Source organism: Mesoplodon densirostris, chromosome 2, assembly GCF_025265405.1.
Source record: "Mesoplodon densirostris isolate mMesDen1 chromosome 2, mMesDen1 primary haplotype, whole genome shotgun sequence".
NCBI lineage: Eukaryota > Metazoa > Chordata > Mammalia > Artiodactyla > Ziphiidae > Mesoplodon > Mesoplodon densirostris.
The window spans coordinates 39,733,351-39,752,542 of NC_082662.1; the positions used below are offsets into that span (position 1 = coordinate 39,733,351).

General features: G+C 47.8%; 1 protein-coding gene across 1 annotated transcript; it reads right to left on the minus strand.

Moving 5' to 3' along the window:
- Positions 1–46: 46 nt before the first annotated feature.
- LRRC41 (leucine rich repeat containing 41) lies at positions 47–18,991 on the minus strand. Its single transcript, XM_060089748.1, has 10 exons — positions 18,737–18,991; positions 15,058–15,144; positions 13,203–13,273; positions 5,458–6,604; positions 2,338–2,598; positions 1,631–1,795; positions 1,440–1,538; positions 785–907; positions 485–560; positions 47–369 (listed from the first exon to the last, which is right to left on the minus strand). Exons 1-10 carry the CDS (start codon positions 18,933–18,935, stop codon positions 150–152), a joined length of 2,448 nt encoding a protein of 815 aa, XP_059945731.1. The 5' UTR covers positions 18,936–18,991; the 3' UTR covers positions 47–149.
- Positions 18,992–19,192: the final 201 nt, after the last annotated feature.

Below are 19,192 nucleotides of genomic sequence, written 5' to 3' on the forward strand. Positions count from 1 at the left end.
GTCCAAGACCTCAGTGCAAGGGAAAAAGGAAGAAAGAGAAAAAAGGTGACAGAAAGAGAAAGAATTGGTGGTTGGGAGTTCTGGGCAGCCCATGCTTCAGCCCCTGCAAGCTGATGGTACTGAGTATGGGCCTGTGAGGCATGGGCCCATCACATGGTGCTGACATAATCTGCGAAGGCTTGGGATGAGTCCCACGAGTCGCTAACCACATGGCAGGTGGCGCGGAGCCGTCGGATGGCTTCCCTGGCTGTGACTGCATCCTGGTCCAGCCAGTTCTGGAAGAGGCGCAGGTGACCAAAGGCCCCACGGCCCCAGCGCTCCAGCCGCTTGGCAAACTCCAGAAGCCCATCTGGCTTGATGCAGTTGGAACTGGTAGGGGTGAGAAGGATTAGACACCCAGGAGTCAACTAATCCCTGGTCTGTGTCCCTGCAGCTCCATCCCTTGTCGTTGCCCTCCCTTCACCTTCCCCACGCCCACATGTACCTGATATCCAGCTGACACAGAGAGGAGGATGAATCTTCTGAGAATACATCTGCCAGGGCCAGTAGGCCAGCATTCCCTGGGGAGAAGGGGAGAAATACTCATCACCTCTACCCAAGAACAGGGAACAAGGGTATCCCAACCCAGTTCTGGCTGGGGAGAAGCTCAGACTCCTAAAGCCCCAGCACAACTATATCCCAACCCCCGTCTTCCCAGTGGAGAGGTGTATGCCTTCACCCGCTGAATTTCTAGGTCAAAGGACTGGCTCCTTCCCCCTCTCCCTCCTCAGGGCCCTGCCCCCACCCAGGCGGTTCCCCGGCAGCCGGAGGCCCTTCAGTGTGGAGTTGCCCTTCATAGCAGCAACCATCTCAGGCAGAAATTGGGCCGGGCGCTTCTCAAACAGACGGCAGAAGGAGAAGGTAATCTCTGTCAAGAGAAAGTGGAATAAGTTCTGATGGCAGCATGAGAACTGGCGCTGCCCCTCCGGCCCCAGGGCCTTAGCAAGGGGTATGAACATTTTACAGAGTCCCAGAAGGAGAAGATAATTTATCCAAAACCCCAAGCAAGGCTGCAACTCAGTATTCAAACCAGAGATTGAGCCTACAGGGGAGGCTCTCTGCAGACCTCCATACACTTCCTTCTATGCAGGGGTGGGCATTAGCTACAAGTCTATGAGGGGGCTCCTGGCAGCACATTCATCCCTTCCCACCACCATCATTTGTCAGCCACTGGAAGGTAAGAAAAACTTTTAGGTGAGGCACTCCAAGTGAGTAATTTCCCATGTTTAATATAGGAAGAGTTGAGTAGGGGACCCTTTAGAAGGAAGGTGATGCAGGTTCTGTGATCATTTTATAGTTGACGTAAGGCCAAGAAAAGAACAGTGGCTTGCTCACTCAGTGAGACCATGGCAGATCTGCAGTGAGGACCCACGAATGCCCCAGGCTCTGGATGAACTTACCTTGAAGCGTCAGATTCTGTAGCAAAAACAGCACCTCACTCTGACAGTCAGCCAGATTCATGTCGTGGAAGCTCAGCCTCTTCAGAGCTAGGTTGTACTCTGGATCGGGAAAGTTCATGGACCTTAGTGTTCTCAAAGAACAATGCAAAGTCCCCTTCTATTCTCCCTTTACCATTCTAACTGGGTCCTACCTTTGAGTGTCTGCAACACAAGCCCAAAATCTTGGGGAGAGGCAAAGGTGGCACTATCCAGGGACAGCTGCTGCAGAGAACCTGAGGCCTTCAGTACAGAGCAGAGCAGTGGGGCTGGCTGGGCTCCCCGTGGAAATCCCATCTCCAGCTGTTCCAGGCAGTTTTCTGGATATGGTAGGGAGAGAAGATTACAGCTGGCCGTTGCTACTTCACTCCCATTGCAGGTCTCATCCTGTCCTTAAAGGATTCACTGAAAAATCATTTATTCGTCTACTTGTCCTTGAGTGTCTACTATATGCGAGGCAGTATGCTAATATACGATTTAGTCCTTGTCCTTAATGGTGCATTTAATCCAAGAAGATGACTAATCAGATACAAATAGAGTATGCAGAATGGTGGGATATGAGACATGCAGGAACCGAGGGAACATACAGCATGGGGACCCAATCTAGTCTAACGGTCAGGTCTGTTCTTGGTTCAGACCCCTTTCCGGAGACAGATCTGCCATAGTCACTCCCTACGGGGCTGGTGTTGGTCTGGGATCTATCCAACCCATGGTTATCTTTAAGAACAGGCTCTAAAGGCAACAAATTACAGATAAGCCAGGAATGTGTGGTGACAGGCCTGGATTAGAGATCTTTTGCCTTCCCCACACAAATACACCTGCACACTTCTGTGGAGATAGACACACATGCATAGTACTTCACCTGGTATCTCCTCATCCCCAATTATGTGGCTAGGGGGCCCTGCATTCCCTGGTACTGCAGGGTTGTCCCTCTGGCTAGGGTGGTCGACACGAATAGAGAGGACCCGCAACAGGGGCAGGGCTCGCACAATGGCACGTGTCAGCTCCAGGATGGGCAGTGGTGAGAACAGGTCACTGAGATGCAGGGCACGGAGGCGGCATCCAGCCTGGCTTGACAGGGCCCGCAGGCTATCTAGCAGGCGGAAGATATTAGAGCCCAGGCCTATGGCAGGAAAGAGATTGGGTCAGTCACGTGGGAGTATCAGTAGGGGTAATATTCAGAGACAACTCCAAATATTTCTGCTGATAACTACCAAATCTGAGCTTTGGACCAGATTATTTTAAATCATTCTCAGATATTCATCCGTTGTCTTGCTTTTTCCTCAGGTAACCAGCTTACTGATGCCTCCTCTACTGGGCCATGCCCTCAAACATCAGTCAGGGCAGAGTCACAAAAGAGAAGATAGGATGTGGTGGGACAGCATGTGGCTGCTAGCTGAATGATGGGCCCAGACAGCAGCAGAGATCTCTGGACTTTTGCTATAGGTCATGGGGAACATCTGAAAACTAAGCAGGAGAGTGACAGTGATCCAATAGGGAATACTTTTAAATTCATTGGGTGAGAATGGGGCAGAAAACGATAACCACATCCCACAGAAGGGAGTAGGATCCAGAAAGGTTAGGGCAGTTGCTTAATGCCACAGAACAAGTAATTCCTTGGAAGCCACACCTTTATCTCTCCGTGGACTGAGCAGGCTCCTTTTGATTCATTCATTCAATTAAACCTTACCCATGGTAAGCAGCTGGTAAGCATGTTTTTTTGCTAGGTAGTCATGAGCACCAGGTCTTGTTCCTGCCTATACAGCCTGATAACAAAAGCATATGATGGGAACTAGGGAAGTAGAGTGCTGTGGAAGTAAAAGGATGGGTACTTAACACCCAGTTTAGCTTTCGTCAGTAAAGACTCTCTGGCTGAGTCCTAAAGAACATAAAAGAGAGGCTAAAAGGAGGAGGAGTGACTGGCAGAGTAAACTTGGCATATATCAAGACCTGAAGGAGAAGGAGTGGCAGGTTCCAAGAACTGAGAAATACTCAATGTGGCTGGTGTGTAAAGTATGAGGGAGGGAAGTGTTGACGATTCAACTATAGAGGTAAGCAGGGTAAGAACATGAATGGCCCTCTAAGTAAAACACGTAAGAGTGACAAGAAGCCACTGAATTTTTAGATGATTGACAGATTTGCAGTTTTGAAAATGCTTGGGTTGCGGTGTAAAAAATGAGTTGTATGGTGTGTATGGAGTCAGGAGGAACTGCTGAAATGATGAATCCAGGTGAGGTAATGGTAGTCTGAATTACGGATGTGGAGATAAATGAATCTGAGAGATTGTACAACCTGGTAACCAAATATATGTGGAGTAAGAATCCAAGTTTCTTTTGAGCAACTGAATCATCTGTAATGTCACTGAGAAGAGAAGGAAGGTCTGTTTAGAAGGAAGAAGATGCATTCAGGTTGGGGAGTGTGGTTTATGAATCCTGTGATATCTAGTTGTCAGATGAATAAATAGGTCTGGAGTTTAGGAGGAGGATCTGGGCTAATGTCATAAAATGGGGGTGTCTTCAGCATAGTTGGTCTTTGAAACCAAGTCCAGGAAGCATGTGTAAACTGGGAGAGTTTTGAGGATCTCTGAACATTAAGAGAGAAGTAATGTCCAGAAAGGGAGGAGGAAAAAAAATCAGAAAATTTTGAGGTAGTAGAAATGAGACTATTTCCTGAAGAAGACAATACTTAATAGCAGATGATGCTGAGAATTAATTTAAGATGAGGACTGGAAGGTATATATTGGACTTAGCAACAAGGATGACCTTGGTCACCTCGAGGTCCTTGATGCAGTAGATGGGGTATAAGCAAGGCTGGAGTGGCTGTGAGAGAAGAGGGCACAGATGACTCTTAAGGTTGTCTCTGAAGGGCAAGAAAGAATAGGACAGTAGTTAATAAATGGAATAGATGGAGGTGGTGCTGGTCGTTTTTGGTGGATACCTGAGTGAGAAAAGAGAGGCAGCATTAAGTGGTTTATAAGCATGAGTTCTGGAGCCAGGTTACCTGGGTTTGAATTCTAGCTCTACAATTTACTAACTTATCCTGGGCAAGTCACTTGACCTTAGAATTGTAAGGATTAAACTAGTTAAAGAATATTTAAAATATGCCAGATGCATAGTAGGCAGTATATAAAAGTTAGCTCTTATTGAGGCATTTGAAAAATGTGCTTTCCTAAGGAGGTAAGAGGGTATGTATCCAGAGCACAGGCAGAAGAGTTAGCCTTAGATAGGGCAGCCATTTCTCCCATTGTGATGAAGGAAGAAAGGAAGAGTGCAAGTGTAGGAGTTTATAGGTTGGTTAACAAGTTGAAGGAGTTCATGTGTGATGGCTTCTGTTTTCTGTGAAGTAGGTGGTCATCTGCTGAGAGGAAAAGAAGGAAGGGTTTGAAGTGGTAGGGTAGGAACGGAGCTGATGTTGCAAACAGGGTTCATATGCGGATGATGACCATGAATGTATATAGTAGCACCAATCTGCAGTTGTGTGACTTTCTCTAGCAGTGTTCAGCAACCTAGGCAGATTGCTGGATTTAACCAGAACTGAAATTTGGCTACCTGGGCACAACCAGATGGGGAAGAACTGAGGGCTGTTTTGCAGGTTGCTGGTCTGATTTTTTTAAAAAAAAGGTGTCCCACACCTTTTTGTATAGCTGCTTTGATATGACTAGTGAGGTCCAACCTCAGCCCTGGTTGGCCCTGTATACGCTATATTCTCCCACTTGTCCTTGGTTTGCCTACCGTATCTAAGGTAGACTCATTCTTCAGATTCTAATTGTCCCTCAGGAACCCCTGCTTCCAAGTAGATGAAGCCTGTAGACCTGGTGTTCATCTTCTCTAGCACCGACAGTCTGCCACTATATCATGTGTGTGCCTTCTGCCTCCCTGTGAGGAGGCAGCTTCCTGATCACACCCCCTATTCCCCTCCACGGGGTTGGGCACACAGCTGGTGCTGCTGGGAGAGCCAACCCCTGCCCCTCCAGGGCACTCACCATTATAGGAGAGTGTGAGGCTCTCCAGAGACACCCAGGAGCTCAGCAGGTGGCACAGTGTCAGAGCCGCCTCTGTGGAGAGTGGAACTGTGAAGAGCTCCAAGGTGGAAATGCTGCGGAATCTTTGGGAGGCCTCCAGTGCTGGAAGCCCCAGGCAACTGGGATCTGATCCATCCAGTGCTCCACAAGCCACTTCCCCGATCTCCATCTCTTCCCCATCCTCCTTCTCACCCGCCACAATGAAAACAAAGTCATATAGGTCTTCAGATTCAGCACCAGACCCCTGACGGGTGCGAGCACCCTTCTTCCCTGCAGCTCGCTTAAAACGCTTTAGGGGCTTAGGCTGGGGGGCTGAGCTAGCTGGAGCCCGTTTAGATGAGGATGTGGAAGAAGAGGAAGCAGAGGCAGAGGAGGTGGTGGCTGGAGCAGAGGGTGGGCGTTTGGTGCCAGGAGCTTCATAGGAAGTGGCTGGAGGGAGCGGCTCCCTCTTAGGGTCTGTCCCGCCTGCTGTCAGGCTCTCCTGTGTGCTCCGGCGTGTTACCCGAGCGGCAGGTGTGGCTCTGGCCGTCTGCTTGGCTTCACTCTTCCGCCGGGAGGCCATCAGGGCTGCAGCACATCGCTCAGCAGCATCCCGGCGAGGCCGGCGTGAGCCCAGCAGGAGGGACCCTTCATCTCGGGACGGGGCCCGGCCTCGGGAGGCCTCTCCACAGAGGCGGCAGGGTGGGCCACCGGGGCCTGGCTGCCAGAAGCCAGCACTCATGGTGAGGATAAGAATGAAAAGGGCTGACTCAGGTACAGGCCAGGAGTACAGCGACACCTGGCTGACAGCCCCATGGTGAATAAGCTGATGCAACAGCTGCCGAAGTGACTGCTGAGCAGCCACATCAGAGAACAGCAGGTGGCGGAACTTGAGGGTGTGCAGGGAACTGGCCAGGGTCTCCAGAACCCTGCGATTGGGCTCAGCCACCAGCTCAGTTGCACCCTGCAGCATGTTGCAGATGGTGAGCTGCCGGACATGGCGGGAGCTATGCAGGAGAGGTGAGAAGCGCTGGTCACAAAGACGCCTGTCAGAAGACACATCAATGGTCCCACGTAGAACATGGGAAAAAAAGGCCTCCATAAACTTGGCTCGCCAACAGGTCACGCTCTGAAAGCAGAGAACATTCCAGACAGCTGTGATACTAAGTGCTACCCATGGAACCCAGTTTCCTTTCTTCCAATAGCTAGCTGTTTACTGAGCCAGGTAACATTCTAAATAATGTATGCAAATTCATTTAATCCTTACATCTTTGAGGTATATATTACTATTAGATCCATTTTACAGGTAAGAAAACCAAGGCACAAATGTTATTGCCTGTGGTTACACAGTTAAGGGGCAGGATTAGGATCTGAACCCAGGAGGGAATTCCCTGGTGATCCAGTGGTTAGGACTCTGAGCTGTCACTTCTGAGGGCCCAGGTTCAATCCCTGGTCGGGGAACTAAGATCCCACAAGCCGCACGGCATAGCCAAAAAAAAAAAGATTTGAACCCAGGAAATTTGGTTTCAGAGACTATTACTGTAGTGCCTCCCAAGTGAAACACTCAACCCTGTAAGTTCTTCCACACTTGTTTTCACAACCTGATCCTAACTTTCTATTCTTAACATTACCACCTTTGTTCAGACCCTTATCACCTAACACCTGGCTACTTCATTAGCTTCCTGATTCCTCTGCTTGTTCCCCTTCCCAAACTTTTGCACAAGTCCACTGGGTTCATCTTTGTATTAAAAACCAAAACTCTGATTACATTATTCTCCTTTAAAACCCCTAAGGTCTCCCCAGGGCTTAGGGGACCAGTGCTGCAACACATTTGAAGTTCTTCAGGCTGGCAGGGAAAGCTGTCCACAATATAGCCTCTGCCTACCTGAGCAGCTTTATCTGCCACATCTTGCTCATGAATGCTTTGCTCTGGCGAAACTGGTCACCTCACTGACCCAAACGTGCCGCCTTTTTCCTTTCCTACCTCTGCCAGAAATGCTCTCCATTGCCAGATCAAATAGACTTCATGAAAGGACCTACCAACATTTTGCTCTTTGAGGCTGTTCGTCTCATTGAGTGTCTGCCCCACTTTCTACCCCTCCCCCCTACCTCTCTTGTTGGAACTCTGATACTGACTACTCAGGTCTTAGATGTTGGTACATGTCTCATGGTGTTGAGTCTCTGCCTGTATACACATCTCATCCCAACCAGATTCGAAATTCCTGGAGAGGAGGCAGCAAATCTTAGTTTTCTCCAAGGCAGTACTTTGATGGGTATGAGATTTCATCAGGCTATTCTGATACATTTAGAAGAACTGAACACAAGTGACTTTTTTTTCCACAAGTGATTTTTAAGCTTTGATATACATCAGAATTTACTGTGGAGCTTTTTCCCAAAATTCATATGCCACGTACCCAGACTTGGTGATTATATTATGTTACATCTGAGGTAAGGTCCCTGCATCTTTATTTTTTAAACCTTCCCCAGATGATTCTGATGTATATATCAGAGATTAGGAATTACTGCTACCTACCCCAAAAGGACACACTGAGACACATACTGATAGTTCTCTAAGTCCCCATTCTCTCCTAAGGTGCACAGAAAGTCTGATGACTGGTAAAAGTGCCAGCTCTGCCACTATACTCTGGACCTCTTTAAACCTCTTTCTTCATCTGTAAAATGTGGATAATATCACCTGCTTCACAGGTCTGTTGTAAAGATCAAATGAGACAGTGCAAGTTTAAAGCACCTTGTAAACTGTAAAATACAAAATGTAACTTCTCCTGTTGTTAATGATAATAATTTTACCCCACATGGGAAATGTGAAATGGACTGGATGGAGGCAGAGCCTGTTAAGCAGGGTCCTTATTCAGCCTGAAGGTAGTGGGGCCTGAGGTTCCCAAAGGCTAAAAATAAGATACGTCCTTTGGTGTCTACCCTGCCTCTGTGCATTCCCTCATACCAGAGTGACCCTCAGTTTATATGAGGTTCTTGGCAGGAGGTGGGCCCCTATTCTCAGGCAAAAGTGTCATTCCCTTTGCCCTAGCTATTCCCCAAGACCCTGCTGTGGTAATAATTAGGAACAACTTCATGTTTAAGCTAACTGCATGGCAGCAACAAGTGAGAAAGGCCCCTCCAGCAGCAGTGTGGGGGCCTGAGGGCAGCAGAAAAAAATACCTGGCAGCCAAATCTCTACTCAGCCTTAAGTGGAAGCAAAGAGGGTATTCCTGAATCCTTTAATCCTCCCTCATTCTAGCACTTTTTTCACACATTTGCTGGCCCACACAGCCTTGAAAAATACTTGCAGGTATCCCTAGCAAGGCTTCAACTTCACAAGTGAAATAGATGGTTACCATGAGGTCTGGGCCTAAAATATGGACAAAGAGGTGAACATGAACCAAGATATTGTGGCTGTTTCCGACTATAAGGCATGCGGAATATGAACTTTAGATAACTAAATACTTGGGTTTTTCAGACATTTTATTGGTTTACAAAGACAACAGGAGAGAATATTTGAAATTGGAACACCCCAGACCTGTGATAACCACAGTGAAAGCAGCATGACATAGTGATTAAGAGCATGCACTCCAGAGCCAGACTGCCTCAACTTGAATGTCAGGTCGGCCATTCATGAACTGTCACCTTAGGTTAAGTCACTTTTCCTCTTTCTGCCTCAGTTTCATCATCTGTAAACTGAGGAAGATAACTATACCTACATGACAGCGTTGTTGTGAAAATTAAATGAGCATGTAAAATTAGTTGACGACTATTGCAATGGCTTCTTTCTCATGAATTAATGCATAAACAGATAGCAATTCACTGCATTTTATTCCATCACCACCTTGAAGAAGATTCTATGCTAAAACTTCAAAGCTGAAAAATACCTGAGAGATCTAGCCCAAGCCACTCATTTTGTGGACTCGTACACTATAGTTCACACACTATAGTTCAGACAATGCAAAGTGATTTAAATACTTTCTTTTGGGGGAGAGTAAGGGAAATGAGGCACCACCAAAGAGGTGACATGACATTTGCTTACCAACACAATCAGTCCTTGGCCCATCCACAACGGGCTGGCAGCTCAGGTACTGGTAGGGAAGGAAGAAGTGTGTACAAACTAGGGAGAGCTAAATATTTGCTTGTACTAAACTGTTAGAGTCTGCAAATGCTCATAAACTATATATCGTCCACTGTTTTTCTGATAACAGAAATATTGTTTGTGGAACTATAAGGAAGCAAATCAAAAATCATGTGTAAACCAACTTTTGGGAGTGTATATGTATATGTGATGAGCTATAGGTATTTGTGTTTATAACACTGAGACAATTCTCAACAGTTTCAAATGCTGGGCTTTTTTAAAAAAAATTACATATCACCACATCATTAAACATTTTTACCACCACGTATTTAAATATTTTTAGAATGACTTTATTAATATTTTTAAAATATGGATGTACTATATTTAATAATTTCTATATTATTGAATACTTAAATTGTTTCTAGCTTTTTATATTAAACTTTGCTGTAATGAACATCTGGAAATAAATTTTCATGAGTATCTCAATTTTATATACCATAAGATATATACTTCTTAAAATTTCTAGTTGAAGAATTTGAATATTTTAAAGACTCTTGACAATTATCACCAGATTGCCCACCAAGAAAGTTGTAACATTTCTGCTCCCACCACCAGCATATTAAAATGCAAGTCCTACCCACCCCTGGAATTATCTTTTAAAAAACCAAATTAAAACAAGACTTCAGGGCCTCCCTGGTGGCGCAAGTGGTTGAGAGTCCGCCTGCCGATGCAGGGGATACGGGTTCGTGCCCCGGTCTGGGAGGATCCCATGTGCCGCGGAGCGGCTGGGCCCGTGGGCCATGGCCGCTGAGCCTGCGCGTCCGGAGCCTGCGCGTCCGGAGCCTGTGCTCCGCAACGGGGGAGGCCACAACAGTGAGAGGCCCGCATACCGCAAAAAAAAAAAAAAAAACAAAAAACAAAACAAGACTTCACTAATTTAAGAGGTATAATTTTACTTTCCCATTTTTTTTATTATTAATGAGATTGAACATATTTTACTTTATTGGAGATTTTTGTATTATTTTGAAACTTGTCCAAATCTGTATTCATTTTATTCTACTGTTCACCTGTCTTATCTTCTGTATCCTTTTATTTTGCAAATATTGTTGCAAACATTCTTTTTTTTTTTTTTTTGCGGTACGTGGGCCTCTCACTGTTGTGGCCTCTCCTGTTGTGGAGCACAGGCTCCGGACGTGCAGGCTCAGTGGCCATGGATCACGGGCCCAGCCGCTCCACGGCATGTGGGATCCTCCCGGACCGGGGCACGAACCCGTGTCCCCTGCATCGGCAGGCGGACTCTCAACCACTACGCCACCAGGGAAGCCCTGCAAACATTCTTTTACGTGCCTTTTAAATTGTATTTATAGTGTTGGCATTTTATGTGGCCAGATGTGTCCATATTTTCTTTTTTGGTTCTGCCTATTTACTAGCACTCTCCACCCTGAGATTAGATAACCAGTCACCTTTATTCTTTTTTAAAATTGTTTTGTGCTTTTACTTTTTACAATGTAATCTTTAATCTATATAGAAATTGAGTATATTGTAAAGTGAGGCTCTAACTTAATTTTTTCCAAATGGTTAACCAGTTACTAGAGAACCACCGATTGAATAATCCTTCATTTCCCCATTGCTTTGTCTCCAGAATATCTGTTTTATTCTGCAGATCTCTTAATACACATATACACTAGTACTACACAGTTTGAAATACTATTGCTCTATAAGCAATCAGGTACTCTATCTTGCTCACCACTGTATACCTAGAACCTAGCGTAGTGCCTGGAACTGAATAATCATTCAATAACTGTCTGAATTATGAATGAAGTGAAGGTTACTGTTATGCAAAAGTGGGAAGTGGAAGCAGACACCCTCTGGAATGGATATGATGCTCCAAGTCAGGACTTCTGTGTAGGTGACTATTAGGCCACCAGGCCTGGGGCTTCCTATATATTCTGAAATACTCTGAGACAAGGAAACAGATAACAAATAGACATTCCTTCCCAGGGAGCTTGAGATAATGGTGGAAAAAGCTTTCTCAAAGAGAAAGATATTACAGTCTCCATCACCTATTAGTCAACCATACTACTTGGGAGACACTGTGACAAAGTGAATCTCATGTTTCTTTAAAGGTTGCAGGAAGCTGTTGCCGTTTCTTAACATTCTTGTGTCCACTTCTCTTTCTCATAAGGCCTAACTCCCATACATAATGCCTGATAATTTCATTGGGGCTCAATGTCATTATGCTGAACTCCAGGGGTTGCATCTAGATCTGGAAGTGGAAAAGCTGAAGGAGATGGAGCTGAATGTTATTACTGAACCTAGTAAATAAATAAATAAATCTCCAATTTCTGATAAGAGCTTGTTCTCTTGTCATTTGGCCTCATTCACTATATAAAGCCCAGTTCAAATACTACTTCCCAGGAAAGACTTTCTTACTCCCTTTTCCTTCAACCTCCTCGCTACACTCTATCATACCACTTGGCCTACCATACATGATGTATTTGTTTGCAGATTTCCCCACTAAACTGATAGTTCCTCAAGATTAGGGATTGTGTCTGTACCTCTAATATTCAGCATAAGATGTGGCATGTGGTAAGTTTGAGTAAATGTTTATTGAACTCAATCTGTCCTGTCACCTAATTATGGAGAGGTAAAAGGAATTCTGTTTAAATGAGAGCTCCAGTGAGTTATATTTGAACCAATGAATAATAGAATCTTATTATTCTAAGGGCTAAGAGGACCCCTAAAAGTCATCTTGTCCAATATCTCCAACAATGCCGAACTTCTTCTATTGATACAGTACTCTTGTGTCAGGTGGTTATCCAGACTCTATTAAGCACTTAGTGATGGGAAGCTTATTACCTCTGGAATTAGCTTGTTTCATCACCAATAACCTCAGAGTTTAAAAATTCTACAGTTTAGCAAAAATTTATCTTCCTTTAGCTTCCACCCAGAACAAGTCTGTTAATCCCTCTTTCAAATATTTCAAGACAGTTCATGTTCCCCAAGTCTTCTCTTTTTCGGGAAAAACATCTCCAGTCTTCCAAATGTGACTCACATGATGTGGCTTTGACTTCTTTCTCCATACTCCATACATATTCCAGGGATAGCCTGACCACTGCAGAGTCAAGCAGGTCTATCATCCCCCTTGTCTTTCAGTCTACATTATAGTTACATTAGTTCACACAGCTCAGGATACAGTCATTATATGAGTAGCTTTAGCACAATGTAGACTAAACCCCCTTAATCTTTTTTATTCTAGCTGCTGTTAAGCCGGACCCCTCCACCCACTACCCTGAGGTCATGCAATTAGAATTTTTTAGACTCAAGTGGAGAGTTGGTTTATTCTGCTAAATTTCATCTTGTTAGGTTTGACCATTGCTCCAGCCCTGTCAAGATCTGAATCCAGGTTCTGCCATCCATTGTGATCACTACCTTTCCCTGTTTTGTGTCACCTGCAAACATGGTGAACAAGCAAGTCAGTGACAAATGTCAAATGAAAAGAACTTCGTGACAAGCCATCAGAGACCTCTTCCCAAATTCATTCCATGCCTGCCCCTGCACTTTACCAGTACCCAGCTTGTGTTTGTGTGCTATTCCTGCTTTCACTGTGCAAAGTCAGGCCAGAGTTCTACCTGGTGTCTTAACTTACTTCCAAACTGGAAGGCCTTGTCTTCATCAGCTCATCCCATAGTCGGCGCCAAATGGCCTGAGTGGAGAGGCCTGTAGAGAGAAATATCACATTTACTTGGCTGCTCCTTGGTCTCCATGAGTGAAGTACATCAGCCTTTTAATGTCCTTTTCTAGGTTCACAGGAGCAACATGTCAGAGTGGTAAAGAGCACTGGCCCTAACGACAGACTGCCTGGCTTCAAATATCAGCAAACCATAGTCTAGCAGTGTAATCTTGGGCAAGTTACTTCATTTTTCTGTACCTCAGTTTCCTTATCTATAAAATGTAGTTAATAATAGCAATTTCACAGAGTTGTTGAAAATATTAAATGAGTTTCTCCAGGTAAAGTGCCTAAGACAGTGCTTGGAACAGGTTAGTTAGATGAACGTTAGCTGTTAACAGATGTGTCCAATGAGGAGTTTGGGAGGCAGCTTGATAAATTAGAAAAACTAGTTCAAAAGATTCAAAAGGGGCTTCCCTGGTGGTGCAGTGGTTGAGAGTCCGTCTGCCGATGCGGGGGACACGGGTTCATGCCCCGGTCGGGGAGGATCCCACATGCCACAGAGCGGCTGGGCCCGTGACCCATGGCTGCTGAGCCTGCGTGTCCGGAGCCTGTGCTCCGCAACGGGAGAGGCCGTGGCGGTGAGAGGCCCGCATACCACAAAAAAAAAAAAAAAAAGATTCAAAAGATCTGGGTTTGGGACTTCCCTGGTGCTCCAGTGGTAAAGAATCCTCCTTACAATGCAAGGGACGCAGGTTCGATTCCTGGTCAGAGAACTAAGGTCCCACATGCCGTGGGGCAACTAAGCCCGCGTGCCACAACTACTGAGCTCACGCGCCTCAACTAGAGGGCCCTCATGCCGCAAACTACAGAGCCCACGCGCTCTGGAACCTGCAAGCCACAACTATGGAGCCCACACGCCCTGGAGCCTGCATGCCACAACTAGAGAAGAGAAAACCCACACGCCACAATTAGAGAGAAGCCCGGGCGCCGCAATGAAAGATTCTGTATGCCTCAACGAAGATCCTGCGTGCCGCAACTAAGACTCAATGCAGCCAAAAATAAATAAAATAAATAAAAAATGAATTAAAAAAAAAAAACATTGTCGTAACTGAAGTTTATTTAAAAAAAAAAAAAGATCTGGGGCCTCCCTGGTGGCGCAGTGGTTAAAAATCTGCCTGCCAATGCAAGGGACACAGGATTCAAGCCCTGGTCCAGGAAGATCCCACGTGGTGCAGAGCAATTAAGCCCGTGCGCCACAACTACTGAGTCTACGCTCTAGAGCCCACGAGCCACAACTACTGAGCCCGTGAGCTACAACTATTGAAGCCCATGTGCCTAGAGTCCACGCTCTGTAACAAGAGAAGCCACTGCAATGAGAAGCCCGTGCACCGCAACTAGAGAAAGCCCGTGTGCAGCAATGAAGACCCAATGCAGCCAAAAATAAATTAATTAAAAAAAATAACTTAAAAAAAAAAAGATCTGTGTTCAGGAATTCCCTGGCTGTCCAGTGGTTAGGACTTGGTGCTTTCACTGCCCGAGCCTGGGTTCAATCCCTGGTCAAGGAACTAAGATCCTGCCAAAGATCTGGGTTCTATTTGGCTTTGCTATTAATTGTTGTGTGCCTGTGGTTTCTTTTTTATTAGTATAATAGGGATCACATACTTGTTTTGTGTTTCGCAGGACATTGAGAAATCAGATAAGAAAATAGGTGTGAGGGTACTTTTGAAAAGCATGAAGTTCTATGCAGGTATCAGGTGTAATATTTACCTGAAGAACATCATGGTGCCTTGCTTACAATCAGTGACTGAAAAAAAGACAGAAAAACACTCACCTTTCTTGAGGGCAGTTTCCTCAATCCTCTCCAAGTAATATATATTGAGCAGAGGTAAGATGCTTTGAAGTATTGGGCCTGGGAGGGCTACAAAAACCAAACATAAAATTTACTTTTTTCTCCCAGAGTTGCAAGCATTATTTATCCTACTGGAAAGGAAAACGGAAGGGCAGACTTCTCACTTGACGAGTGGAACTTATAGAAGCTAACCTAAGTTTAATTCAAACTCTGGTCCACTTATCTTCAGCCACTTAGTTGGCAGCTGGAATTTCAGGGGCATGCATGTCTTCAAGGATGAGATAATCCCACAAAGCAAGCTGATAGGCTCATTTAGGAGCTGGCAGTTCACTTCTGCCCAAGCCTAATGGACCATTCCGCATTTAAAAGGTCCTTTTGAATATGTGTGATTAAAAAAAAAGTTCTTCATAATCTGGGCCCTACTAACTTCTCCAGCTCCCTGCTTTGCCTCCTACACTTCAGCCATACTAAACTACTTTTTTCAGTTACCTAACTCCCTGCTTTCTGCCTGTGCCTTTGTCATGCTGTTCTCTCCACTGGGAATGTTCTTGCCATTTTCAGCATATCAATTACTCATCTTTCACGTATCACATGCCCTTTATTAAGCCTTTCCTGAATTCCCTTCCCACTCTTCCAAACTGGCCACTTCCATCCTTTGGGCTCCCACTATACCCTGAACTAGCACTTTCCTATGAAGAATAGAAATAATTAGGCTCTATACTCTTAATTCAATATATCTTAAAAACAAAACTTGCTCTTGCTAACTTCCCTAGATCTGAGAGGCATTACAGTATTGTGGCTAAATGGTTTAGTCTCTAGATTGGACAAAACTGGGTAAAATCCTGATTGTACCACTTAATTATGAATTCATGGACAAATTAATGTCTTTGAGCCTCAGTTTCCTCAATTTTAAAATTGAGATAATAATAACTACCTCTTAAGATTGTTGTGAAAATTAAAGGAGACCATGCTCATAATCTTTTGAAGACTATGCCTGTCCATAATCTCACTAAATTTTAGCTATTATTATTCTTATCCTGTCAAAAGCATCTCTGTCCTGCCAAGAACAAGTCTTAAGATCTTGATACTTGAGAAAATTCTTTCAAAACTTACATTCCAGGATCTCCTTTTATCTTTACTTATGCAATAACTGAGTCTAGATATCCAAGAGCCTAGTACAATTCTTTCTACATAGTAGGTACTCAACGTACCTGCTCAAGAAAAGCATTAATTCCCTATGCTATTATACTAATGTAGTCACTCTACTGCATTCAAGATAAAGTCCAAGTTCCATATCCTGGCATTTAAGGTATAACATACCTATTCTATTTCTCATTATATCCCTTCCTGCTGCCTTTACTCATTTTCCCCTCTTCTCTTTCTACACAAAGAAATGCTAGTGCACTACTTCCAGGAAGGCTTTCCTGGCTGTTAGCCCACACTGAGACCTTCCTCCAAAATAGCATTGCTTAGCAGGCCTCTTACTTGGCCCTTCTAAGAGACCTAGCTTGATTCTGTGTGACTGTCCACCTGGGCTAGGCCCATAGGAGCTCTTCCTCCTCTGTCCATAATGCTCCCCTGTTTAGCCATCCCCTCTCACAGCCACAGGGATTCTCATCCCGTTATTCACAAACTCCTCTGTACCTTTCTCCATTCTTCTTAAGCCAGGCTCTTCCTTGCTTCTTTCCAGCCCACATCTTCAATGCTTCCCCTTCCCAACTTCGGGCCTCCACCCTAGTCCTCTGCCCTGGTAGCCAGGTTTAGCATTCTGGAAGGTCCAGGCTGACACAGCCAGATCCACTGTACCTTCTTCCACATTCCCCAGGATTTTTCTGAGCCTCCTGCACAGATCCACTGAGACTCTTCTCCCATGAGTCAGCCTGACCCTACTCTTTTTAGCTGTTGGTCCAGGGCCTCCACAATCCCCTCCCCCTCACTAGGCCTGAGGACTTCTAACAGTCTTCCCCCAGCAGACAAGGCACTTGGGCCTCTTCAGGATCGGTCCCCACCAGCACCACCACCACCACCAAGGGCCTTCCTCCATCCCTGGACCTCCTTAACCACTCCACAGCTTTGGGGCTCATTCCTGGAGGCCCAACCCCCCAAACGCCAGGGCCTTTTCTCCACATCGGCCTCCTCACGCATGTAACCCAAACCCCCATCCCAGGACATCAAGCCCCCACTCCTGACCTTACACGGGCCTTCCTCCTCGCAAAGGCACCACCACCACCATTCCTGAGGCCTACTCTAGACACCCCTGCCCCCAGGCCCAGGGCCTCCTCTCCTGCCACCCCCTCCCCCTCCCCGGGCCCTCGGCCTGGCCTGCCATCTCCTCACCCAACTTCAGCCCTGGCCTCCGGGCCCCACCCCCTCACACCAGCAGTCAGTCAGGCCCAAGGCCTCCCTCCGCCCCGTGCGGGCAGGCCTACCCCCAGAGCTCTCACTTTCCTCTATTTCACTCTCACCGTCGGTGCCCAGGTCGCCCACCCGCGCTTTCCTCCTCAGCTGCCAGACTGCGACCAGCGGTACCCACCACACGGTCCGGCCTCCTTGTGCCCATCCGCCCGCAGGCCTCCCTCCTCCGTTACTCGGCCCACCCCGCCGCCGTGCTCCCAGGCCCCCAGCCGGGCTAGTCGACTCAGCCTCCCAGGCCCTCACCCCAGCGCCCTAGGCCGCCCGCCTCTGCTCCTCAGCCTGGGCGCCCTCAACCCAGGCGGGGCCTGGCGGTCTCGGCCGCTCTCAGGCCCGGGCCTCCTTTCACTCCAATCGGACCCAGGCCTCCTAGCGGCGCCGCGCCCCCTCCCAGTTCGGAATCCCCGGGCCGTCGCCCCGCCTGGGGCCTCCGTGGCCCTTCCCGCCTGTCCATCATTCGCGCCTCCGTCGATTGCTGATCCTCTCCCGGCCTCCCTTCACCCGCTCTCTGGCCCTTCCTCGCCGCTCCGGCCAATCCGAGCGGCCTCCGGCGCTCCGTGCCCAGCCCGTCAGTCCGTCGCTCAGTCAGTTTGGCATCCGAGGCCCTGGCCGTCTGTTCGCTCCCTCCAGCCCCGGGCCGTCAGACAGGCCTCGGCGCCCCGAGCCTTTCGGCCTCTCTGGCAGCCCCATCTCCTCGCTCTCCAGTCCACTGGCTGCCCTCGCTCAGCGGCTTGGCCTCCGGAGTCTCGGCCCCCGCGGTCTGTCAGGCAGACGCCGGAGGCCCCGCGCCGTCAGTCTGGTTAGGTGGCCCCGGGCCTGGCCTCCTGGCCTCCGTCCGGGCCTCGCAACCTCGGCCCCCGCCCCCAAGCAGAAGGGCCATCCCTGACCGTCCGTTCGACATCCGAGACTCCGCAGCCCGGCCCAGCCCGAGTGTCACTTCGGAGCCCACAGCCCGGCTAGTCAGTCCTGCCTCTGTCGTCCGGCCCGCTTCGCCCCAGACCGGGCCTCCTGGCCTCGCCCCCCGCGCCCCCCGGCCAGGCCGCGGTGCGGATCCACCTGCCGGTTTGGTCTCCGCCTTTACTGTGCCCAGTCCTGTCAGTCACGGAATTCATGCTCCGACCCAAAGGTCTGGCTTCCAGTGCCCCGGGCTGGGCCTTGCTCCAGGCCTCCCGGCCTCGCCCCCCGCGCCCCCCGGCCGCTGGGCCGTCTCCGCTCGTTGCCAGAGGTAGCCCCTCACCCCGCGACTTACCCCACACCCCGCTTTCCAGAACCCCCATATGGGCGCTCACCGCCCGCCCGCACAGCTCGAACAGGGCGGGGGGAGCGCTGGGGCCCGAGGCCGAGCTCTTCGCTGGCGCCGCCTCCCGGGACGTGGCCTCCATGGTCGTTGCCGCCGCTACCTCACAGAACCAGCAACTCCGGGCGCGCCAGGCCTCGGGCGCCGCCATCTTGGGGAGGTGCGCGAGCCCGAGAGTAGCATTCGCGGGGCGCCATCTTGAAAAGGTCAGCAGTTAGGACGGTTCCATCAGCGATGTGGGGAAGACTGGGAATTGCGCTAAAGGAACATCGAATACTTCTGCATACTTTCCAAGTCTCTTAGAAGCCAACAATTCAAGTAAATTGCAAGGGTCAATATGTTTGGGTCTGGAGTGACTAAGGGGATAATTCCTTAGCAAATCCTCCTCTGGTGCCAATACCAGCTACC